The 26,342-nt window shown below is 39.6% G+C and overlaps 1 protein-coding gene across 4 annotated transcripts in view; it reads left to right on the top strand.

Annotated features, from left to right (window-relative positions):
* Nucleotides 1-7,694, top strand: part of PDGFRA (platelet derived growth factor receptor alpha) — a 54,199-nt gene extending 46,505 nt beyond the window's left edge. For all 4 annotated transcript variants that reach the window (XM_049886881.1, XM_049886884.1, XM_049886883.1 and 1 more), the window contains exon 23: nt 4,610-7,694. In XM_049886881.1, the coding sequence (XP_049742838.1) occupies nt 4,610-4,757 (148 nt within the window). In that variant the 3' untranslated portion in view covers nt 4,758-7,694. The remainder of the gene's footprint in view (nt 1-4,609) is intronic.
* Nucleotides 7,695-26,342: the final 18,648 nt, after the last annotated feature.

Raw genomic sequence — 26,342 nt, 5'->3', positions numbered from 1 at the left:
CATGAGAGTTATGAATTCACAGAAGGGAGGAGAGATAGGGAATTGTGCCAGGCTGGAGACTTTAGGGGAGATCATTTTTCCAAACATTTTTTTATGAAAAATTTTAAATGTACAGAAAAATTAAGAGAATAATATAAAGAACACCTGTATAGCCACCCACCACCTAGATTTAATAGTTGGTTAACATTTTGCCACAATTGCTTTATCTGGCTTTGTGTATGTAATATGTGTTGTGTATATCACGTACATACATTCCCTACTTTTTTTTTCCCCCAACTATTTTAAAACTAAGTAGGAAATATCAAGACACTACACCTCCTAAGAATAAGACACTCTCCTGCATAACCACAATATCGTTATAATACCTAAGAAAATTAACAGCTAGTGTTATCTAAGCCCTATTCAAATTTAGATAAGGGTTTGAATGATAATCGTAATAGCTACCTTTTATTGTTACCACTCATCTGTCAGTTTGTTGTACTGTGGTGGCTCGCGTGTTTCTGTGATGCTGGAAGCTATACCATTAGTATTTCAAACACCAGCAGGGTCACCCATGGTGGACAGGTTTCAGTGGAGCTTCCAGACCAAGACAGACTAGGAAGAAGGACCTGACAATCTATTTCTAAAAAATTGGCCAGTGAAAACCTTATGAATAGCAGCAGAACATTGTCTGATACTGTGCTGGAAGATGAGCCCCCCCGCAGGTTGGAAGGCACTCAAAATATAATTGGAGAAGAGCTGCCTCCTCAAAGCTAAGTTGACCTTAATGACGTGGTTGGAGTCAAACTTTCGGAACCTTCATTTGCTGATGTGGCACGACTCAAAATGAGAAGAAACAGCTGCAAAATCCATTAATAGCCATAAAGTAGAATGTATGAAGTATGAATCTAGGAAAATTGGAAGTTGTTAAAAAGAAATGGAATGCTTGAAGATCAATATCCTAGGCATTAGTGAGCTGAAATGGGCTGGTATTGGCCATTTTGATTCGGACAATCATATGATCATACTATGTGGAATGACGAACTGAAGAGGAACAAATGTCGCATTCTTTGTCAAAAAGAACATTTTAAGATCTATTCTGAAGTACAGCACTGTCAGTGATGAGATAATATACATATGCCTATGAGGGAGACCAGTTAATATGACTGTTATTCAAATTTATGCACCAACCACTAATGCCAAAGATGAAGAAATTGAAGTTTTTTTTTTTTTACAAACTTCTGCAGTCTGAACTTGATCAAACATGCAAACAAGATGCATTGATAACTACTGGTGATTGGAATGCAAAAGTTGGAAGCAAAACAGAAGGATTGGTAGTTAGAAAATATGGTCTTGGTGATAGAAACGACGCCAGAGATCTCATGATAGAATTTTGTAAGGCTAATGATCTATTCATTGGAAATACCTTTTTCAACAACATAAATGGCGACTATACACATGGACCTCTCTAGATGGAATACACAGGAATCATATCAACTACATCTGTGGAAGGAGACAATGAAGGAGCTCAATATCATTAGTTCACACAAGGCCAACTGCAGAATATGGAACTTGCTCATATTCAAGTTCAAGTTGAAGCTGGAGAAAGTTAAAACAAGTCCATGAGAGCCAAAGTACGACCTTTAGTATATACTACCTAAATTGAAAGACCATCTCAAGAGTAGATTTGACACATTGAACACCAGTGACTGAAGAACAAACAAGTTGTGGAAGGATGTCATACTTGTAGAAAGTAAGAGGTCATTAAAAAAAAAGGAAAGAAAAGCCCAAAATGGATGTCAGAAGAGACTCTAAAACTTGCTCCTGCATGTAGAGTAGCTAAAACAAATGGAAGAAATGATGAAGTAAAAGAGCTGAAGAGAAGATTTCAAAAGCTCAGGAAGACAGAGTAAAGTATTGTAATGACACATGGAAAGACCAAGTTAGAAAACCAGAAGGGCAGAACATGCTTGACATTTCTCAAGCTGAAAGAACTGAAAAAAAAAAAAAAACATTTCAAGCCTCGTGTTGCAATATTGAAGGATCCTAGGGACAAAATATTGAAAGCATCAAAAGAAGATGGAAGGAATACACACTCACTGTACCAAAAAGAATTGGTCGACATTCAACCATTATAGGAGGTAGCATGTGATCAAGAACCGATGGTACTGAAGGAAGAAGTCCAAGCTGCGCTGGAGGCATTGTTGGAAAACAAGGCTCCAGGAATTGACGGAATACCAATTGACAAACAAATGCAGCTCTGGAAGCGTTCACTTGTCTGTGCCAAGAAATTTGCAAGACAGCTACCTGGCCAAGTGACTGGAAGAGATCTGTATTTGCGCCTGTTCCAGAGAAAGGTGACCCAACAGAATGTGGAATTATCAAACAATATCATTAATGTCACACCCAAGTAAAATTTTGCTGATTATTCAAAAACAGTGGCAGCAGTACATTGACTGGAAGTTGCCAGAAATTTAAGCCAGATTCAGAAGAGAATGTGGAACGAGCAATATCATTGCTGATGTCAGATGGATCACGGCTGAAAGCAGAGAATACCAGAAATATGTTTAGCTGTGTTTTATTGACTGTGCAAAGGCATTTGTCTGTGTGGATCATAATAAATTATGAATAACATTGCGAATAATGGGAATTGTAGAACACTTAATTGTGCTCATGCAGAACCTGTACATAGACCAAGAGGCAGTTATTCAAACAGAAGAAGGGGATACTTCCTGGTTTAAAGTCAGGAGAGGTGTGAGTCAGGGTTATATCCTTTCACCATACTTATTCAGTCTATATGCTGAGCAAATAATCCTAGAAGTTAGACTATATGAAGAAGAATGAGACATCAGGATTGGAGGAAGACTCATAAACAACCTGTTATGCAGATGACACAAACTTGCTTGCTGAGAATATAGAACTTGAAGCACTTACTGATGAAGATTGAAGACCATAGCCTTAAGTATGTATTACACATCCACATGAAGAAAACAAAAATTCTCACAACTGGACCAATAAGCAACATTATGGTAAATGGAGAAAATATTGAAGTTGTCAGGGATTTCATTTTACTTGGATCCAAAGTCAACACCCACGAAAGCAGCAGTCAAGAAATCAAATGACGTATTGCACTGAGCAAATCTGCTGCAAAAGATCTCTTTAAAGTGTTAAAAAGCAAAGATGTCACTTTGAGGACTAAAGTGCGTCTGACTAGACTAAAGGGACACACCAGCCCTGGGGTAGGGACTAGAAGGTAGGAAGGAACAGGAAATCTGGGAGTAGGGAACCCAGAGTTGAGAAGGGGGAGTGTTGACGTGTCGTGGGGTTGTTGACCAATGTCATACAACAATTGTGTACTGTTTGATGAGAAGCTAGTTTGTTCTATAAACCTTCATCTAAAGTTTAATAATAATAAAAAAAAAAAGAATAAAATAAATAATGTACACCTGACTTGAAGCCATGATATTTTCAGTCACCTCGTATGCATCTGAAAGCTGGAAAATGTATAAGGAAGACCGAGGAAGAATTGATGCCTTTGAATTACGGCATTGGTGAAGAATATTGAATATCCCATGGAATGCCAGAAGAAGGAACAAATCTGTCTTGGAAGAAGTACAGCTGGAATGGTCCTTGGAAGCAAGGATGGCGAGACTTTGTCTCACATACTTTGGGCATGTTATCAGGAGAGATAAGTCCCTGAAGCAGGACGTCATGCTTGGTAAAGTAGAGGGTCAGTGAAAAAGAGGAAGATCCTCAACAAGATGGATTGACAGTGGCTGCAACAACGGGCTCAAGCATAACAATGATTGTGAGGATGGTGCAGGACTGGCAGTGTTTTGTTTTGTTGTACATAGGTCTCTAAGAGTTGGAAGTGACTTGATGGCACCTAACAATAGCAGTACTCCCGTGCATTAGATACTATTGTCATTCCATTTTACAGGCAAGGAAATAGGCTCAGGGTAGTTTTATAACTTGTGCAACCTCACTCAGCTAGTAAGTGGTGGAACCATTCCAGACCTAGGTCATTTGACTCTAGAATTCCCCCTCTTAACCACTACTCTAGTGAGTGAGAATCCTTCACCTGGACCTTCAAGACTCAGAAAGTATTGGGTATAGAGAGACATGGGAGGAGGTATACAGGGGAGTGGGGTGAAATCCTAAGAAAACAGCATGGATGCTCAGGAGTTTTCAGAGAGAGCAAGTGGCTAGCCTAGCTGCAATTTGCAGATGATTTAATCCCTTTGCTTTTCTTTCCTCAAGCCTTTTGAATACGGATTGCTTATTTTCTCTTTCACTAGGAGTGAGTAGTAAAAGTAGAAATTGTTGCAGTGTGTTAGCAACTTCGATTAAAAACTTGGCAGAGGAGAAGGAGAGCTGAAGGGCCAAAGCAAGTTTACAGATTACCTGTGGACCTTGATTTTCCATGTGACCAGCTAACAGTGTGGTGGGTGATGAACAGCTCTCTGACTTAATGGCAGAATCTTGCCAAGCTGGGCAGCCCTGAATTTGCACGCTAAAGGATCTTGAGGGAAGACCTCGCCATCGGTGGAACATCCTGGAAATATAACCACAGCCTAGTTGGTCTGTACATAGACCTTAATTAACCTTTCCCATTTGCTCTCTCCTCCAGCTCACAGACCTCTGAAGAGAGTGCCATTGAGACAGGTTCCAGCAGTTCTACCTTTATCAAGAGAGAGGATGAGACCATTGAGGACATCGACATGATGGACGACATTGGCATAGACTCCTCAGACCTGGTGGAGGACAGCTTCCTGTAACTGGTGGATTCAGGAGTCCTCTTCCACACCAGGTGCTGCCTTTGGATAGCTTAAGAAAACCACTTTATTGCAATGCAAAGGTTGAGAGGAGGACTTGGATGATGTGTAAAGAGAAGTTCCCAGCCAAGGGCCTCAGGGAGCCTTCTAAATATGAATGAATGGGATATATTGAAACGAACTTTTCCAGAGTTGCCTCATGCAACACTTCAGTAGCATCTCAGCGGTGTGTGCAGTTCGGAGGTAGACGGACAAGGGGATAAATCGGCCACGGAAGACAATCTTTTTGTTTCAAGGGCATTGGTGAGATTCCAACCTGCACAATTTTTACTGCGACAAAACTCCAGCATTGTAATTATGTAAATAACTCTAACCAAGGATGTGTTTAGATTTGTATTAACTATCTTCTCTGGACTTCTGAAGAGACCACTCAGTCGATTCATGTACTTCTGTCTTGAAACCTGGTGTCAGCTGCTGTTGAACTCTCCTGTGAAGTACATGCAAAACCACTTTTGAACCTAAAAGGTACTGGTACTATAGCATTTTACTTTTTTTTTTTTAGTGTTAAAGAGATAAAGAATAATAATTAACCAACCTTCTTTAATAGATTTGGGTCATTTAGAAACCCAATAATTCATTTTCATATTGTAATCTAGGTTTATGATAATTCCACTGTTATCAGTAATGTTAAATGTGTAACATGTAACACGTTTTCCCTACCAAGAAGCACAATGAAGAAAAAGAAATCCTTACTAAGTAGGTGACAAGTTTGACAGTTTTTGGCATTTATATTAAGTAACATATGTTTCTCTATAAGATATGGTAATAGCATTAGTGGATGAAATTTAGCTGAACATAGAGAACAAAGTAAAAGTAGTGTCTTCCAGGAAGTCAAAGTTTTTACTTGTGTACTGATAGGTTCCCTAACCAACTGTACTAAAAACAATTAACTACCCTCTGAAGTAATGGAATTAAAACAAAACCCGAACTGTTCTCAATATGAAGGCATAAGCCTATGCCTAAGACTTTTCATTTTATTGCCCAATGGAAAACACCATCGTCAGCAAAAAGACCGGATTTGCAGAGGTTTGTAAAATGCCTGGTAATAACTTCGGTGGATCCCAACATATATATATATATATTTTGATTCTGCAAACCCTAAAAGAATCAGAAGAATGCTGTGAACATCAGCCTCATTTCTGCATTTCTTACCTCAAAGAGAAATAGTTTGAAACTCTGAGACCATAAAGGCATTGTTTAGTGAAGGCTATGCGTGCATTAGCCTGGATCTGTGGTCTCTAAATGTGACTGGCAGCCAGAATCACATGATTTTGGGTCTGCATTCCAGAGATTCAGATTTATTAGGTCTAGAGGGAGCAGGAACCTGTATTTTTATCAACAGCCTGGCTCTTCCGATCAGCCAGGTTTGGGTAACACCAGCTTAGGTTACAGGAAGTTGCCATGGGAAGAAAACAATTTGAAATGGAACTGGGCTAAAAGTCAACCATGCAGGAAACCTACTATTTAAGTCCTTGGCTTTAGGTCAGTCATATTTAATGCCATAGAGCTAGCAATTGCTACCCTTTTTTAGTTTTCCAGCCTTAGCTGAGGCTGAGAAAGCTAAATCTTGGTTTGGCAGCTCTTCCAAAAGTAAAGACATTGCTTTCCACTGCAGTGGGGGTGCTGAGTTTGGGTTTTTGTAATTTCCTGAAAAAAAGCGTGTTTGAAAATGTTGCAATTCGGTGCTCCAAGTCTCTGTATAACCAGGTCAGTATTTTGGTGAAAAAAATTAAAAAATTTCACTGATTTTTTTGAAGTTAGATGGAAGGATGAATTGTTAAATCGACCCAAACTCTTGAACTAGTTGGTGTGGGTTCATTGGCATTCTTTGCGATCCTGCTTGATTGCTGACACCCTATGAATGAAACATGGGCTGTGATTACCGCAATCACTGTACGTGCTACGGCAGCTGATGCTTTGGAGGATGTGGAAGCAATAACAAGGTACTTGACTACCTACTGGTGTAATCGTACTGCAAGCCCCAACTTTCTTATCCATCTTTTTTCACAGTAAGTGTGAAGACTGAGCCCAACTGGCCGATTAAAAATAGAAAACCTGACTAGACTGTGTAGAGCCAATTAGACTTGAAATACATTTGTGTTTCTAGAACCACAGCTCAAGCATTCTGTTTATCACTCACTGTCACTTGTATAGCCTTCTCTTGTTGGTGCTTTGCATTTTGATGTTACTTTGAGCCTTGCATGACATCCTGAGGCTGGAGGAAAATTCTCAGACCAGCGGTGTCAAGCTCTAACAAATGCTCCCGCCCGAGTTCGTGACCACATGTTTTTACAGTGTTTTCAGTGTATCACAGATTTGTTTCCTTTTTGACCTCCTGATAAGTCCCCAGAAGAAAATTTGCCAATCTTTCTGCTTTCTATTTTTATGATGACAATCAAAGCTGGCCTGAGAAACACAATTTTTTGAGTTATTCAATGATCAATGATGTCCTTAAAATGTGGTCTGCCAATCTGTACAAAATGGTCCTATTTTTGTGAAGAGGGACATTAGATAAAATGATGTTATACATCAATATGTATATATGTATTTCTATATAGACTTGGAGAATACTGCCAAAACATTTATGACAAGCTGTATCACTGCCTTTGTTTATATTTTTTTTTAACTGTGATATTCCCCACAGGCACATTAACTGTTGCACTTTTGAATGTCCAAAAATTATATTTTAGAAATAATAAAGAGAAAAATACTTAAGTATTCCCAAAACAATGGTGTGGTGAATGTGTGAGAAGAACTAACTTGATTGGGAGGGTCCACGGGTACAAGATGTATTACAAATGCCCCATTCATGTTTTCATTTTAAAACGTGTAAATGAAGATTTTTTATATTTCAATAAATGAGATATATATATATATATATAACTTAGAGTTGTGCTAAAGTTCTAGCATTTTTGTTTTTCATTTAATGAGGTAAATTATAGCAAATCTGTTCAACTTGCTTTCTTAACATTTCAGTAGAACACCATTATCTAGTGCTGCTATAACAGAAATACCACAAGTGATGGCTTTAACAAAAAGAAATTTACTTCCTCACAGTAAAGTAGGCTAAAAGTCCAAATTGAGGGTGTCAGCTCCAGGGGAAGGCATTCTCTCTGTTGGCTTTGGCGGAAAGGTCCTTCTCATCAACCTTCCCCTGAATTGGGAGATTTTCCATGCAGGAACCCCGGGTTCAAAGGATGGGCTGTGCTCCCAGCACTGCTTTCTTGGTGGTGTGAGCTCCCCCTATCTCTCTGCTCACTTCTTTCTTTTATATCCCAAAAGAAAGTGGCTCAAGACACAACCCTATTCAGTAGATTGAGTCCTGCCTCATCAACACAACTGCTGCCCATCCCCCCTTGTTAACATCACAGAGTCAGGATTTACAACACATAGGAAAATCACATCAGATGACAAAATGGTGGACAATCACACAGTACTGAGAATCATGACCCAGCCAAATTGATACATGCATTTTTGGGGGACACAATTCAATCCATGACAACCATCTTAGGCTTTTTTTATTGTGGTAAAATATATATAATAAAATGCTTGCCATTTCAACCATTTTTACGTGTACAATTTAGTAACATTAATTACATTCACCATCATTACTATCCATTTCCAAATTTTCCCTCACCCTTTACACAAACTTGGTGCCCCTTAAGTAATAGCTCCTCTTTTCCCTCTCCCACTCACCCATCTTAGGGTTTTGATTAAACCAATAGAACATTTAAGATTTAAGACATTGTCTGAGCTAGTCAGTCCTCTGGCACAGCTTTTGACTTAAAGATGACCAGCACTTGACTCATCTTGGATTCCGTTTCTTTTCTTTGTCTTTATTGTGTAGTGTTTTTCACCCCCGCATAGGGAATACATGACTGCTTTTACTCCGTACAACATTCAAACAATATAGAAGTATATAAAGTAAAATGTCTTACCATGCCTTCTTCTCTGTCCTTGTCCTGTTTTCCAGAGGCAAAGCTGTGTCATTTGGTGTGCATTCATTCCTTCACCCTTTTAGTCCCCTTTATACATGCCTGTTGAGTCAATTTTAACTCATGGTAGCCTCATGTGTTTCAGAGCAGAACTGTGCTCCATATGGTTTTTGTGGCTGTGACCTTTCAGAAACAGGTCACTAGGCCTTTCTCCTGAAGCATCTCTGGGTGGGTTCAAACCGCCAACCTTTCATTTAGCAGCCAAGTGTGTTAACTGTTTGTACTACCCAGGGACTCTTATACACATCTGTTACAAAACAAACAAACGAAAAAATCAAGCCAGTTGCCATCAAGTCAATTCTGACTCATAGAGACCCCCTGTGTTATAGAGTAGAAGTGCTGCACAGGCTTTTCTTGACTAATCTTTACAGAAGCAGATCACCAGGCCTTTCTTCTGTGGCAACTCTAGTGGGTTCAAACTACCAACCTTTAAGTTACTAGTCTAGTGCAAACCGCTTGTGTCACCCAGGAGTCCTATATACATGTGTGTTGACATGGCATGCTGTCGAGTCAGTTCCGACTCAGTGACCCTACAGGACGAAGTAGAACTGCCCAATGGAGTTTCCAAGGCTGTAATCTTTATGCAAGGAGACTGCTACGTCTTTCTGCAGAACCGCTGATGGTTTCAAACCACTGACCTTTTGGTTACCAGTCAATCATTTTAACCACTGTGCCACCATATGCATGTATGTACATGTTTAAAAATAGCAATGTGTATATATGCATATACACGTATTTACACGTTGCTATTCTTGCTTCTCATTTTACCAAAGTGAGATTGTAGTTTATGCAATGCTTTGCAACGTCCTTTTTTCTTTTAACACTATGTTTTAGAGAGCTCTGCTAGAAGTATAGATAAAAAAAAATAGATAGAGCCCTCTTATTTTTTTGCCAGCTGCATAGTATCCCATTATGTAAACGTATCAAAATTTCTGTGATCACGTTCCTGTAAATGGATCTACGGTTTGTTCCCAATTATTTGCTATTAAAATGACTTCATGAACATCCTTGTACATACATTCTTAAGCATGCATAGCAGTATTTTGTTAGCAGTGTTTTGTTAGCATAGATGCCTAGAAATAAAATTGCTAGGTAGGCCAAAGGATGTGAGAAATAAATTGGTATTGATTCCAAGTCTTCAGATATGATTGTCACAATAAATTCTTGAATGTCTGCATGTGAATTATCTGCTTTGCGATTAACCGCAGTTTTTTAAGGTCTCTTCGTCCCCACACTGGTCAGAAATTGAGTCTTTAAAACATGGCTGGGAGGAGATAAAATGCGGTATGTGAGGGATTTTTGTTTTGCTTTAGAATGCTGAATTAAATGACTTCAGAAAAAAATGATACAATTCATGTTATTTTCAACTCGTGCATAATGGAAATTGATTATGTCGTTAATAGAATACAGCACCCTATTCCAACATAACTCCTTCTTTCACAAATCCAAATATTTGGCAATTCAAATAATGCCAAAGCATACATCGTTGGCATCCTTCCAGGAAGAGCCTGACTGTAGGGTTGGATAATGGTCCTGCCTTCTGTCCGAGCCCCACAAAGAAGACAGATTATCGGGAACTGTAATCCTGCTGATTCAATAATAGCTGCCTGTTCTAGCCTCAGTGCATAGGTTTCCAAAACCTGCCTGGAGAGAACTTTTTCATTTGTGTTTTTAAATGTATAATTTTAAATTAATTATGTATAATTCTCTTAATACAATGCCAACAACTCTGTCTACCTTCTTGTCTTCTCATGATAATAAAATGACTTTTACTACTTGAGGGTGTTTAAACTTTGTTAAAGATCTTTTTCACACGTACCTCTTTTTATTCTTACAAATAGCACTTTCAGGCAGGGGAGACATTTTATTGATGAGGAAACCAAGGCACCAAAAGACTTAAGTGACTTTTCTAAGATCGTACAAATGGGCAATAGTAACACTGGGATTGAAATTCCACATACACTAATTCAGCTGGTTTACACCACAAGCCACGGGAAATGGAATAGGTACTGGGAAATGTCGGTGTTCAGAAGTAGGCTGCTTTGCTTCTTGAGCTATTTTCACAAGATGAGTGATGGACTAGGCAGCCTGTAGAACTATTGCATGCGTTTGTAATCAGAGCAATTTCTTTTCAGGCTATAATACAACAGTTCTAATAATGGGTATTATGATTTTAATAGCGATGCGCTTCATAAAATGCAGCTCAGGCAAACGGCTTAGAATATCTGCAACCATCATAAACTACGCAGTTTTCCCTGCCATAACAGGGTGATAGAAATGCTTCATTATCCCCAATTCCAAATACATAGAAGGATGAAATCCAAGCACACCGTTAAAGCAAAATTAATATACTGTGTTTCTAACAGATACAATTTTTTTCACCCCACGATAGGAATATATGTGACAGTACCTAATGTGGTCTTAATTAGCAGACTATAACATTCTGTTCCACCTGGTTACATAAATAGCACCTGGGTCCCAAAGAAAAATGAATGCATTCTCCACAATATATTCATACATGGTAATGTTTGCATCACCCACATTTTAGTTTACATATAAAGCGGTGGAGACATCAAGGACACATGGTTTTACATGGCAGGGGGAGCATATTTGCTCCCTGTTTCTAGTTTATAGGCTAATTGGAATTTTAAAAAGATTTGCCACATTATCCTGGCAGATGGTATTTTGCTTTATCATTATTCATGGGTATTAATGACTTCCCTCTGGAACATGTGTATCCTGTCTTCTATTTGGAATTTCATCACGTTTCCTGCTGACTGCTCCAAACAGAATTGGTTCTGGTATTCTGTACGGTGCTTGAACTGCAGACCGGGTGGCTGGTCAAAGTTTCAGACTTGATTTGGAATGAAGTAACTCCTTGAAATACAGAAAGCCTTTTTTTTCCTCTCGAGTATTCCAGTGCACTTCTCATTTTCTTCAGCTTGCTACCCCACAGGCTGGCATGTAATATCTGGTGTATGTGAAGACAACTTCAGAGTGGATACCCGTTCCATTAGTCTGAGATTCTTAGACATCATTTCTCTCTCCCTAGACAGACTGAGGTTAGGTTTCCTAAATGGAAAAAATACATGTGATCACAATACAATGATCCAACCACCTAAAGTGATTTTTTTCTTTCTTTTTTCTTTTTTTTGTTATACTTTAGGTGAAAGTTTACAGAACTAACTTCTCATTAAACAGTTAGTACACATATTGTTTTATGACATTGGTTTCACAACTCCATGACATGTCAACACTCTCCCCTCTCGACCTTGGGTTTCCTGTTACCAGCTTTCCTGTCCCCTCCTGCCTTCTAATTCTTGCCCCTGGGCTGGTGTGCCCATTTAGTCTCGTTTTGTTCTATGGGCCTGTCTAATCTTTGGCTAAAGTGTGAACCATAAATATGACTTCACTACTGGGGCCATACTCTTGGGGTTTCTCCAGTCTCTGTCAGGTCAGTAAGTCTGGTCTTTTTTTGTGAGTTAGAATTTTGTTCTACTTTTTTCTCTAGCTCTGTCCAGGACCCTGTATTGTGATCCCTGTCAGAGCAGTCAGTGGTGGTAGCTGGGCACCATTTAGTTGTACTGGACTCAGTCTGGTGGAGGCTGTGGTAGATGTGGTCTATTAGTCCTTTGGACTAACTTTTCCCGTGTGTCTTTAGTTTTCTTCATTCTCCCTTGTTCCTGAAGGGGTGAGACCAGTGGAGTATCTTAGATGGCCGCTCACAGGCTTTTAAGATCCTGAAAGTGATTTTTTAAATTAGTTCCTTCAACAAACGTTAGAGAACAGCCTTCTCTTTGTTTACTTGTTCTCTGAAATGCTTCAGCCTAAATGAGGCAGCTGGCAGAGTTAATTCCAGATAGCTAATTATCTGAGGGGAACGTTACGTCACAGAGCAGAGCAGTGCAGAGCAGAACATTGTGGTAGTGGGAGGCCACAATTTCTTACTTGGGAGTAACAAAAGCCAAGAGATAGGCTATGGAGTATGGCTTACTGAAGCCTTCTGAAAATACTAAAAATTTTCAGAAAGGGCGGTTGAACCTCTTGAGAATGGGGAGCTAGCGCTGGGGTAGTCAGACCTGGTGGCCTTGTTTCTTGTAGATCATCCTTGCTTTGACTCCACTTTCATGACATCCCATCCCTCCATCCCCCATCCCTCCATCCCCCATACCTCCCTCCCTCCACCCCTCCACCCACCCACCCATCCACCCATCCATCCATCCACCCACCCACCCATCCATCCACTAAAACTTTCATCCCCCCATTCTTCAATGTTATTGAGCTAGACACAACTGTAGGCTCTGAGGTTCAGCAATTAATGCAACAGACAAGATCCTTACATTCATGTAAAATAGACATAAAGTCTCCCTTTAGAGGAGAGGGCAGGTTTGTTTGATGTCTATTATGATATAATAAAGACAGTGTCTCCCTCTGGGGCAAAAGTGGGTCAGGCTTTCTTGTACCCTTATAAAATATTGAGGTTTCTTAAGTCTGAGATTCTTTAGCTGTGACATAAACCTACTGTGTGTGCAACATACACCCACAGGACTTGGGGGACAAGGGGGAACTGACACAAATATAAAGCTCATGCTGTTTTATGTACTGGAGTAGTAAAGTCCTTTGTGTCAGACCCAGGAGTCCCATGTCTTATGCAAGCATCTATTAAACCGGAAGGCTAAACTGGAAAGCAAATTTTACACTAGCTTGCACATAGTGTAAAATTTCAGAATCTTCCCAGTTCTTGACACTAACAATACCAGCCAGGTAAGATCTCTCTATTCTCCTTACTTCCTCCCTGATTGATATAACCTTAACCTCTGGAGGGACCAGAGGCAACAAAGTGAGTAGGGAAGGAATAAAGAAGTGCTTGTTGGAGAAAATAGAAAAGAAATGAGCCCTATTCATTATCAAGTACAGCCAGAATGCTCATTAGAAGCAATGATGGCAAGACTTGTCTCTCTTACTTTGGACATGTTATCAGGAGGGACCACTCCCTGGAGGAGGACATCATGTTTGGTAATGTAGAGGGTGAGCAAAAAAAGAGGAAGACCTTCAACAAGACGGATTGACACAGTGGCTGTAACAATGGGCTCAAACATACCTACCATTGTGGGAATGGCACAGGACTGGTTACTGTTTCATTCAGTTTATACATAGGTTTGCTATGCTTTGGAACTGACTCAATAGCACCTAACAAGAATGACAACAATCTCTTTACCACTGCAGACTTTTCCTCTTCAGTAGGTCCAAGCTGGGGAAATAGCAGTTAAAACTTCACAAGGAGTTACAGAGTTTATGGTTACTATTTTGGGTTTTTTATACTGGAAGAAGTAGAGAACATTTTATTAACTAAGGATAATAAGAAATGTGATTGTGTTGATTCTAAATTTCATCCGAAAGAGCAGGGAAGAATTAGCTTTACAGAATAGGTGGGTAGAGGCAGTTATGAGATAATGTTAAAGCTATTTTTTTATTGTTATACACGTTCAACTTAATCATTATATCTCAACTCTCCAGAAAGAAGAAAATGGCAATTTCCCACTCATAGCAAGAATGCTGTGAATGTTGTGTTGTTGCCGTTCAGCTCTCATCACATGCCATAACTCCTTTTGCTCCCAGAGTGAGCAATGACAGACCTTCAGGGATGTAGATGATGAGATAATATCATTATCACATTGTAAGGCTGTGATATTGTAGTTATGATTTTGGAAACGGATCCTTCCAAATTGAAACATAAAGTAATACTTTCGTGTACTTTTCTAAGAACACATTTAGTCACCATTCGTCAACCATTACCCAAACATTATTTTAAGTCCTAGGAATAATAATATCACTAATATTCAGTGAACATTGTGGTGAATTGAATTATTGTTCAGAAGTATACTCCTCCCCTTCATTCCCTCAGGAGGAGTATACATCCTCATTTCATTGATGTTGGATTTGGCCATGTGGCTCTTTGCTAATGGGCTGTAGCAGGCATAATACAATAGATACTTGAAATTTGCTCGTGTGAAAGGGCTTATGTTCTTGCCATTTTAACAATATTGAATCTTCCCATCGATGAATATGGCATATCTCTCCATTTACGTAAGTCTTCTTTATTTTAGTTTCACCATATTTTGTAGTTTTCAATGTATAAGCCTTGCATATATTTTGTTAAACTTATTTGTAAATATTTCATCTTTATTGATGTTGTTGTAAATGGTATCATTTTTACAATTCTATTGTTGCTAGTACATTTGACCTTATATTCAGCAACCTTGTAGATACCTCGGGATTTTTTATATAGACAATAATGTTGTCTGCAAATAAAGATAGTTTTACTTCCTCCTTTCCAATCTGGATATCTTTCCTTTCTTTTATTTGGTTTATTGCACTGGATAGGATCTCCAGTACAAAGTTCAATGGAAGTGGTGAGAAGAAATATCTTTCCTTTGTTTTCTCATCTTGAGGGGACATTCAGTCTTTCACCATTAGCTATAGATTTGTCATGGAAACCCTTTATCAGGTTAAGAAAGTTTCCTTCTATTTCTAGTTTTCAGAAAGTTCTTTTTTTTTTTAATTTAGAATGGCTATTTTAAAAAAGCTTTTTTCCCGCATCCATCAAGATTATCATATAATTTTCCTTTATTAGTTTGTTAATATGGTGAGTTTGTTACAATGACTGATTTTCAAACATTGAACCAATCTTGCATTCTTGGGATAAAATTCGCTTGGTCATGATTTATATATACACCATTGCTGTCAAGTTGATTTCAACTCATAGCGACCCTGTAACCAAAAACCAAACCCGTTGCCATCAAGTTGATTCTGACTCAGAACAACCCTATAGGACAGAGTAGAACTGCCCCACAGAGTTTCCAAGGAGCACCTGGTGGATTCAAACTGCCAACCTTTTGGTTAGCAGCCGTAGAACTTAACCACTATGCCACCAGGGTTTCCAGCAACCCTATAGGACACAGTAAAACTGCCCCATGCATAAAGAGAGAGAGAGGTTGAGAAAGAGTTGGATTTGATTTGATAATCATGCAGTAAAGGATTAACTGAGCAGTAAAGGAATGTCACACCCTGCACATTCCCAAGAAAGCTTTGGCCCTTGATTTGCTTCTGTGAGGTAACTTCTAAACACTTAGAATATCCTGCCCTGCCTGATAAGAGTGTCTTTGCTTACCTGAGGGCCTTGGGCCACACTAGATAGTCTATTCTAACAGTGTGGAACGTGGGCCACGATATATCAGACTAACCACTCAAGGGGCTAAGGTCAGCCATGAGGTTGGCCAGCCATGCCTATATGATCAACTCCCAAGAAAAACCCTGGATGCCAAGGCTTCGGTGAACTTACCTGGTGGGCCATAACCTGTGCATATTGCCACACATGGTTGCTGGGAGAGTTAAACACAGTCCGTATGATCCCACTGGGAGAGGACAACTGGAAGCTTGCACCTGGGGTCTCCTGGATTCTGCCCTTTATAGCTCTTCCGCTTGCTGATTTTAGTCTCTGTCCATCCATTGTAATAAATTGTAACTATGAATATAATGGCTTTTCTGAGTTCTGTGAGTCCTTCTTGTGACTTATTGAATCTGAGGATGGTCTTAGGGACCCTTGAACATATTAATATTTTATTAAGGATTTTTGAATCTATATTCATGAGGAATATTGGCCTGTAGTTTTCTTGCCGTATGTTTGCCTTGGTTTGGTATCAAAGTACTATAGGATGAGTTGAGAAGTATTCATTCCTCTTTTATTTTCTGGAAGAGTTTGTGTAGAATTGGTATTATTTCTTCCTAACATATTTGCTATAATTCACCAGTGAATCCATTTGGGCCTGGAGATTTCTTTGTTGGAAGGTTATAAATTATGAACTCAATTTCTTTAACAGATATAGGCTATTCGAGCTATGTATTTCTTCCCGAGTAAGATTGGGTAGTTCGTGTCTTTCGAGGAATCTGTTCGTTTCATGTACATTGTGGAATACTTTGGCATAAATTTGTTGATAACATTCCCTTATTTTCCTTTAATATCTTTAGGATCTGTAGTATTATCCTCATTCATGATACCGATAATTTGTGTTTTTTTTTTCCTCTCTTTTCTTGATCATTTTTGTTAGAGATTTATCAATTTTAATGATTGTTTCAAAACATCAGCCTTTCATTTCATTAGTTTTCACTATTGTTTGTCCAGTTTCTATTTAATTGATTTCTCTTCATCATGTCTTTTCTTCTACTTATTTTATATTTAATTTGTTCTTTTTGTAATTTCTTAAGGTAGAAGCTTAGGCCATTCTTTGAGAATGTATTTCTTTCTAATATAAGAATTCAATGCTATAAATTTCCCTCTAGGCATTAATTTAGCTGCATCCTACAAATTTTAATAAAATGCAGGATGATATATAACTCAAAGTATTATCAGAGAACTGAGAAGAGACCCTTTAATCAGGTGGGGAGAAGGTAGTTACAATGGTCTTTGAGCTGGGATTTGAATGATTTTTTTTTTTCAGTTGAAAAAGAAAGGAGCATTCTAAGCCAAGAGAACAATAAGCCAGGATTTATGAATTGACCTTTCTCTTATTAAGTGTGCTCATGAATATTTAATAACAGTAGTATCTTCATTATCTAGTGCTGCTATAACAGAAATACTACAAGTAGATGGCTTCTTTAACAAACAGAAACATTCTCTCACAGATTAGGAGGCTAGAAGTCTGAATTTAAGGCACTGGCTCTAGGGGAAGGCTTTTTCTCTGTTGGCTCTGGAGGAAGGTCCTTATCTTCTTTCAAAACCTGTGGGCCCCATGTTCCTTGAAGATCTCCAAGTGTCCTGGCATCAATCTTCTCCTGCATCTAGGAGGTTCTCAGCACAGGAACCCTGGGTCCAAAGGATGTGCTTTGCTCCCAGCTCTTCTTTCTTGGTGGTAGTGAGGTCCCTCCTCTCTGCTTGCTTCTCTCTGCTTTTATCTTTTATAAGGCAGTGAAGCACAGTGACTCAAGATACATTTTACCCTAATCCTACCTCATTAACACAACAAAAATAACCTAATCCTCATTAACATGACCTAATCCTGCCTCATTAACGTAACAAACAGCTTATTCCCAAATGAGACCACAACCAAAGACCTAGAGGCTAGGATTTACCACACATCACAAAATGGAAGACAACCTCACAATACTGGGAATCATGGCCTATCCAAGTTGACATATTTTGGGGGACACAATTCAATCCATAATACACAATCTACTGATAGAACATCTCTTTGAAAGGCAGGGACAGAATCAGTCATTTCATAACCTAAAAGTGATGATGGGACTAAAAGGTTTTTTGGTTTTTGAAGTGATTTTTCTGTTTCTTAGACTGGTCCCATTTCAAATGTGAAAGGTATTGGTCTAACAGAAAATCAAAGGAAGGACTGTCATGTATGAAATTCTTGGTTATTTATCAGAATAAAGAGAAAATGAGGCTCGAATGGAAGCAACAGGGCAATGGTTTGGTTATGACTCTTAGATATGTGTTCAACGTCATTTAGATAAATTCATTTATTGGCGAGATATGACCTTGGAAGCTCCAGCTTTATATCTACTTTTATAGCCGCCATGCAATCCTTATTTCTGCACTTTTTTAAACCTCTGCAGAAAGTACTATATATTGGCTCACTTAACACTCATTCTAAATATTTTTTTATTGTGTTTTTCTAATACAAATGTTGCAAAGCAAAATATTTAAGCTCCCAGTTTCCCTTGCAGCTAGAATTTGGCCATGCGATATGAATCCGGCCAATAAATGTAGGTACAATTTCTGGGTAAGACTTCCCTTACTGCTTCAAAAAGGCAGAGCTTTTGGAAGAAGATTTCGTGTTTCTCATTTTACCCTTCTCATTTCTTTCTGTCCAGAACTTGTAGACATTGCCTTGGCTTGCAGCAGCCATCTTTTGATCCTGAAGCTAAAAACCAAATACCAGAAGTGGCAGTCCAAGAGATAGAATCCTTGATGACGTTCTTCCACAGGTGTATCAGCCCTGATCTACCTACCTCCAGAGTCCTTTTCGCATGAGAAAAGTGCACATTTAAGTAACTCAGTGCATCCTAAGTGATAATCTCTTTAACAACAAGCTAAAAAGCTGTATGGGAATGTCTGCCATTCCAATTTTTTTTAATTTATTTTATTTTTGGTGCAAATGTACACAGCAAAACTGTTCCCATTCAATAGTTTCTAGACATAATGATCAGTGACGTTGGTTACATTCCTCATTTTGTCAACATTCTCATTATTTCTGTTCTAGTTGTTTCACTCCCATTGACTGAACTTCCCTGCCCCAACAACCTTCTCATCTGTGCTTTAATAGCTGTTGTTCATTGGATCTTATATAGGTAATTTTTTAAAATAACGTAATACTCAAGGGTGACAGTCTTAACTTTTTGAGCTAAACTGTTGTAGTTTTGATTCAAGGTTTGAGGAGTAACTCAGGGCAATAGTCTTGGATACTCTTCCAGCCTGAATATGTCTAGTAAATCTGTATTCTTTAGGAATTTGAAGTTCTGTTTCACATTTTTCTCCCTTTCTGTCAGGATCTTTCTATTGTGTCCCTGATCAAAACTTTCAGTAGTGGTAGCCAGGCACTATCTAGCTCTTCTGGCCTCAAGCTGGAGACAGTCCTGTACCCTGGTTCCTTCTCCAATTCTTGGGTTTCCTTCTTTCTCTTTTGCTCCAGACAAATAGACCAATAGTTGTATATTAGAGGGCTACCCTTAAACTTTTAAGACCCCAGACACCACTCACCGTACTGGGAGGAGAACATAAACTTTAATAACTATATTATGTAAATTGACTGGATTGTTCCATGAAACCATGACCCTAAGTCTTCAAACCTAGAGAACTAATCCCTCGAGGTGATTGATTATATCTAATTAGTATCAGCATCTGTGGCCCTTTTTTTCTTGGTTGTTGTTCTAGTTGCAAAATTATGTATAACATTTGTCAATTCATCCTTTTTTTTCTTGCTGTTCCAGTTTTTAATATAGTTTCTTCACTGGGCTTCCAAGACATTAAATTCTCTTAGTTTTCTTGCTGCATCACTGGTTGATTTTTCTTAGTTTCTTTGCTGATCCTTTTCTTCTCATGTTCTCCGTTTCTGTTGGAGCGTCTCAGGGCTCAGTCTCTGAGCCTCATTTATTCATTTAGGTTCATCTAACCTCATGGCCTCAAATAACATCTATATCCTGGTGGCAACTCCTAAATGTATATTCCCCACCCTGTCCTCTCTCCTGAGCTGCAGATTCTTGTTTCCACCCACCTATTCAACATCTCTATTTGATGTCTAATAGTTGACATCTTAACTCAAAATCTTAACTCCCTCTCCTTTCTCAGACTTGATCCACTTTCAACCTTCCCCATCTCGTTTGATAGCAACTCTAATCTTGATTTTCTTGCCCCAGATCTTGGAGTCATCCTTGGCTCCTCTCTTTTTCTTTCTTGGACTATACATCTTATCTGTCAAGATTTTGGTTCTATCTTAGAATATACTCAGAATCTGGCCACCTCTCACCACCTTCATTTTTACCACCCTGGTCAAAGCCAGCATCACCTTTTGCCTGAATTATTACAGCAGCCTTTTAAAAAGTCTACCTGTTTTCCCCTCCTGTCTTAGTTACCTTATGATGCTAAAACAGAAATACCACAAGTGGATGACTTTAACAAACAGAAATTTATTCTCCCACAGTCTAGGAATCTAGAAGTCCAAATACAGTGCACCAGCTCCAGGGGAAGGCTATCTCTCTGTTGGCTCTGAGGGAAGGCCCTTGTCATCAATCCTTCCCTGGTCTGGGAGCTTCTCAGCACATGAACACTGGGTTCAAAGGACATGCTGTACTCCTGGGTTTACTTGCTTAGTGGTAATGAGGTCCTTCTCCTCTGCTCACTTCTCTCTTTCATATCTCAAAAGAAAATGAGTCAAGATACAGCCTAATCCTGTAGATTGTGTCCTGCCTCATTAACATAACTACCTCTAATTCTGCCTCGTTAACATCATAGAGGTATAAATACATCAGATCACAAAATGGAGGACAACCACACAATCATGGCCTAGCCAAGTTGATACACATTTTGGGGCAACACAATTCAATCCATAACATTCCACGCTTTGTCCCTCCTCCAAATTTATGTCCTTGCCACATGTAAAACACATTCACCCCATTATATCATCTCAAAAGTCTTAAATCAACTTCAAGTCCAAAATATCATCTTCTGCAAAATTTCTCTTCATCTGTGAAATATGTAATACAAGTTATCTGCTTCCGGAGTACAATGGTAGAACAAGCACAAGGTAGACATTTCCATTACAAACGGGAGAAATTGGAGGGAAAGAAAGGTAAACAGGCACCAAGAAAGCAGCACACATTACATTAGCTCACAAGGCCTGAAAATAATCCTCTGTTCTCTGAGACCATTTAGGCAGTGGTCCCGCTCTCCAGACTCTGGGTGTTGGCCTCAGTTTCTGAATCCTGGATGGAGGCCCCCGGCCTTGGGCTTCAGCTCTTCCTTTTAGGTCCACTGGGACTGCAACTCTGCTCCCTCCAATTTGGGTGACCCCATTCTCCTAATCCACCTGAGTGGCAACCCTTTCGGCCCTTCTGGCCTAGCAGGCCCCATTCTTCTGCCCTTGGGCATGGAAGCCCCACCCCCTCAGCTCTGGGCAGTGAATTTGGCCCCATCCCTCTGGCAATCAAGAATGGCAGCCTCACATTTTGGAACCATGTTGGTGAAGACCTGAGTTTTTGAAATCTAGGAGCCACAGCCCCACCCTTTGAGACCGAGGCAGCTCTACTTCTTGTGCTCCTTGACTCTTCAGCTTCTGCCTGCTGGATCCTTGGCCTCTCAGCCTCTCGGACTGAGCCCTCAGACCCTTGGGTCCCTTGGGTTGGCCCAGCATCTGCCCTGCTGGGGCAAGTGTTCCAAAGTTCTTTAGCTCTATAAGTGATAAGTGCCTGGAGGCACTTCACTCTGCCAGTAAACCTCAGCTGGAAGGCAGTCAGTTCTCTCGCTCTGTGGGTTGGCAAGCCTAGCTCCACCAATAAGTGCCCAGAGGCACCCCAGTCTGCCAGGAAGCCTCCTGCTTGAAGCTGACTGTGGGTCACCTCCTGCACAGTCTCACACTGGTCTCCTGGTTCTATCACTGCTGTTTCTCTGCTACTGCTTCTCACCACCTGGCCATTTCCAGTATAACAGCCCTCCTCGTTTCCTTTTGAGCTCTCACCAGAATTGTCTTTGATGTCCGTAACTCTACCAAAAGTTTCTTCAGGGCAATCTAAGCTTTTACTAAACTCTTAGAGCCTCTACCCATTCCTCAATTCCAAAACTGTTTCCACCCTGTAGATATCTTTAAGAGCAGCACCCCACTCTCCTGGTACCAAATTCTGTCTTAGTTATCTTGTGCTGCTATGACAGAAATACCACAAGTGAATGGCTTTAACAAACAGAAATTTATTCTCTCACAGTCTGGGAGGCTAGAAGTCCAAATTCAGGGCGCCAGCTTCAGGGGAAGGCTTTCCTTGTATCTGCTCTGGGGGAAGATCTTTGTCATCAACCCTCCCCTGGTCTAGGAGCTTCTCAGCACAGGGACCCTGGATCCAAATGGTCTCCTGGCTCTACTTGCTTGGTGGTAATGAGGTCCCTCTCCTCTCTGCTTGCTTCTCTCTTATATCTCAGAAGAGATTGACTCGGGATGCAACCTAATCCTCTAGATTGTATCCTGCCTCATTAATGTAACTGCCTCTAGTCTTGCCTCATTAACATCATAGATGTTAGGATTTACAACACATAGTATAAATACATCAGATAACAAAATGGAAAACAACCACACAATACTGGGAATCATGGCTTAGTCAAGTTGACACATTTTGGGGGGACACAATTCAATCCATAACACCTTCTTACAACAGACTTTTCAATACAGCTGTTTCTTGAACATACCATAGGCATGCTCACATTATGGCCTTGGAACTGGCTGTTCCTTTTTTCTGGAATGGAATGTTCTTCCCTTATATATGCTTAAATAATTCCCTCACTTTCTTCAGTTTCATCTTTTCCATACCACCCTATTTAAAACAGCCATCAGCACCATCCTCACGCCCAACCCCTCCCAGCCCTGCCTCAGCACTTCCTATCCTTTTCCTTTTTTTTTTCTACAGCACTTATAACCTTCCAACTTACTGTATGTTGTGTGTTGTTTGCTATCGTGTAGATTATGACTCCTAACAATCCTATAGGATAGAGTAGAACTGCCCCATAGGGTTTCCAAGGCTATAAATCTTTACAGAAGCAGGCTGCCACATCTTTCTCCTGCAGAGTGACTGGTGGGTTCGAACTGACGACCTTTTGGTTAGTAGTCGTGCTCTTAACAAATGTGCCACCAGGGCTCTTAACTTACTGTATAGTTTATCTAAATGTTTATAAGTTAATTGTTAACTTTCTGTTTCTTCTACTAGAATGTGAGCTCGATAATAATAGGATTTACATCTGTTTTTTTCCCTGATATATTTCCAGTGCCTGGAACAGTGCCTCATCCAGAGAACATGTTCAGTGAATATTTGTTGCAGGGTTGAATGAAATCACCCAACCACAGATGGAGGGATTACAGGGGAAGCTTCAGGGCAGCAGACTAACTGAGAAAGCAGCACTCAAGTCTGTGGTAACTCCTGAGGCCAAACTCAGTGTTGATCCACAGTCTCCTGCCCATGTGCATCAACCCAAAATGCTTACACATGATGGCTGGGCTATTCTCTAGTGGATAAAGGACAAAAATCATGTTAATGAATTTATGGGAAGGTTTTAGCAAGACATGTCTGAAAACGGCTCCTCATATTTAAATAAAACTCCTCCTGAGTCCAGAAAGTTCAAACACCCCATAAAAAAAAAAAAAAAAAAAACTTTTTTTTTTTTTTTTAAACACCCCATGGAATGTACTTATTTGCCATTGCAATGACCCTTTCAGGCATATGGGAAGAATTAAGTCCCTTATTTTAAGTAAAACCAGAGTTCTACTGGAAACAGAGTTCTGGTGTCCAAGCCTGTAGTGAGGCAAAAGGACAAGAGCTAGAGGTAGGAGAAGTTCTGATTTTGAGCACTACTGGAATTAACTGCATGGGTGGTCTTGGGTGGTGGCTATTTTCTTAAGATAGAGCCATGTATATTTTAGAATTTTGGGTGAATTTCTCAGAAACACTTGCTTTTACCTCATTAAAATTGAGAATTTTTTCCACTTCTGATTTGAATAAGCAAACATTCTTCAATCTCAATTCCTCTTCAAATTCAGGACTCTGGTTAGGTCTTGATGGAGACTACTTGGCAAAGGACCTAGTCCATCCATAGAGGCGTGCTTCAGTGTGGAGTACAGTACACAATAGTCTGCATTTAGATTATGCTAAAGCTGAGGGCTAGCCACTTGGTAGCGATCCTCTATGTTAATGACTTCAGAATGGAATTAAAAAAAATTCTTGTAGATGTACTGAAGGGCAGGCACAGGGGGAACTCACAGAGTTGCGTGTTCTGAGTGCCTCCTTAAATTTTGTACCCTAGGCTTTTTATTTTCCCCACCCTAGTCCTTGCCCTGCTGTAATCTGTCCTCATTCTGAACCCAGGAATGCTCCAGGAAATCTAGAATTTCTTATGCTGAGGTCCTTTAAGTAGAGTCACCATCTTGGTTCTGATACTCTCTGACTGGTATTACTTAGACAAGTCTTTCCTTGTTAGCATCCTGACACTGTGTGCAGAGGGTGTACTCTGTGGAAACCCTGTTATTTCCTGGAATAATAATAATACTATTTTGCTTCTGGAAAAGGCCGTTTTCTTTCTCTTTTTTTTTCACAGTTTGTCTTCCTTTCCTTTCCAAAACATCATTTCTTCCATTTTTGTTGTCAAATTTCTGTGCTTAGAACAACAATGATTAAGAGTCTGTGGGAAGTTTTTAATAAACTAGCAACCAAATTTGAGCAAAAGCATAATGGGCAAGTTCTGGTTAGTTTATCTTAAGAATGGTTATAAATCCAACCATATTTTATACACTAGGGGAATCATGTCTACTGTTTTCTTTTTAAAATGTAGAGTTTTACATATGATATTGCATTAGGTAAGACCAACCAGCTTCTGTAGCTCTACACCTGTTGCTTTGATCAGACCACATGAATTTACCTGGGTAAAAAGTTAGATACCCTGTCCTTGGACAGGGGTGATTCTCCATGAATATGGATTCATTGGCTATATTGTGCCCCCAAGAAACTGATTATTGACAGTTAATGCTCAGAGGAAGGTAGGGATGGATGGTAAGCAGGTCTCCCGAGCTATGTGGTCGCTAACGCAGATCTGCACATTGGTACTGGTCTGTGACATGTTCTCCCAGGTTTGTGGCCTATGAATTGAAATGAAGAGAAAGAATAAAGATAGACTTAATGTAATACATTTTTCAAACTTCAAATTTAATCAGTTTAAGTAATTGTCCTTTATGTTGACACAATGACCTTCCTTTTTGGTGCTAACATGCCCTTTACAAAAAAAAAAAAAAAAAAATGGAAGCATAGTGATAGTTGATATTTCTTTCCTCAGTGCTCTTACTTGGCAAAATTAGAAGCTGACAATCCTATATCAGTTCCTGATTTTTTTAATAATAAATTTTATAATAAAAAATTTTTATGATAATAATGAACAAGGTCTTATAATGTACAAAGACCATTATCACATATCTTAAGTAAGCCTCATGACAATCATATGAAATAACTCATTATTATTGTTATCCCTATATGTTAGATGAGATAAAGAAAATTCAAAGTAGTTAGTAACTTGTTCAGAGTTACGAAGCAAGAGGTGGCATCAAGACAGGAGCCTGACTCCAGATGCAAAGCTCTTTCCATGAAATCATCTAAATTCTTCATCAAATTCTCCCTTCTCCCATCTCCCACCTAAAACAAACGAACAAAAAAAATTGCCATCAAGTCAATCATATAGAACAGAGTAGAACTACCTGTAGGGTTTCCAAGGAGCACGTGGTGGATTTACTACCAACCTTTTGGTTAGTAGCCGTAGCTCTTACCCACTGTGCCACCAGGGCTCCATCTTACTAAATCAAAAAAAAACAAACCAAACCCGTTGCCACTGAATCGATTCCGACTCATAGTGACCCTATAGAAGAGAGTAGAACTGCTCCATAGGGTTTCCAAGGAGCTACTAGTGGGTTTAAACTGCCAGCCTTTTGGTTAGCAGCCAAGCTCTTAACCACTGTGCCACCAGGGGTCCCTCTACCCCATATCTCCCAAATTCACAACTTTAGCTATTGACATTACCAGCCATTCAGTTGTCCTAGTTAGAAACCTGATCTGTTTGCCAGGTCCTTCAATTCCAACCCCAGATATCTCTCCAAGTTGTCCTCTTCTTTCTTTATGTCCACTACCTTTGCCTTGAGTCAGACTGTCTTGATGTCTTAATTTCCTAATCCACCGTTCTCCCCCACTCCCAGCCCAACTTCATCCTGTTTCCATATGGTCTTTTGTAAGTGAC

Source organism: Elephas maximus, chromosome 5 (genome assembly GCF_024166365.1).
Source record: "Elephas maximus indicus isolate mEleMax1 chromosome 5, mEleMax1 primary haplotype, whole genome shotgun sequence".
NCBI classification, from domain to species: domain Eukaryota; kingdom Metazoa; phylum Chordata; class Mammalia; order Proboscidea; family Elephantidae; genus Elephas; species Elephas maximus.
Note: the sequence above shows the minus strand (reverse complement) of the source record. Positions and strands in the feature narration are given on the sequence as shown.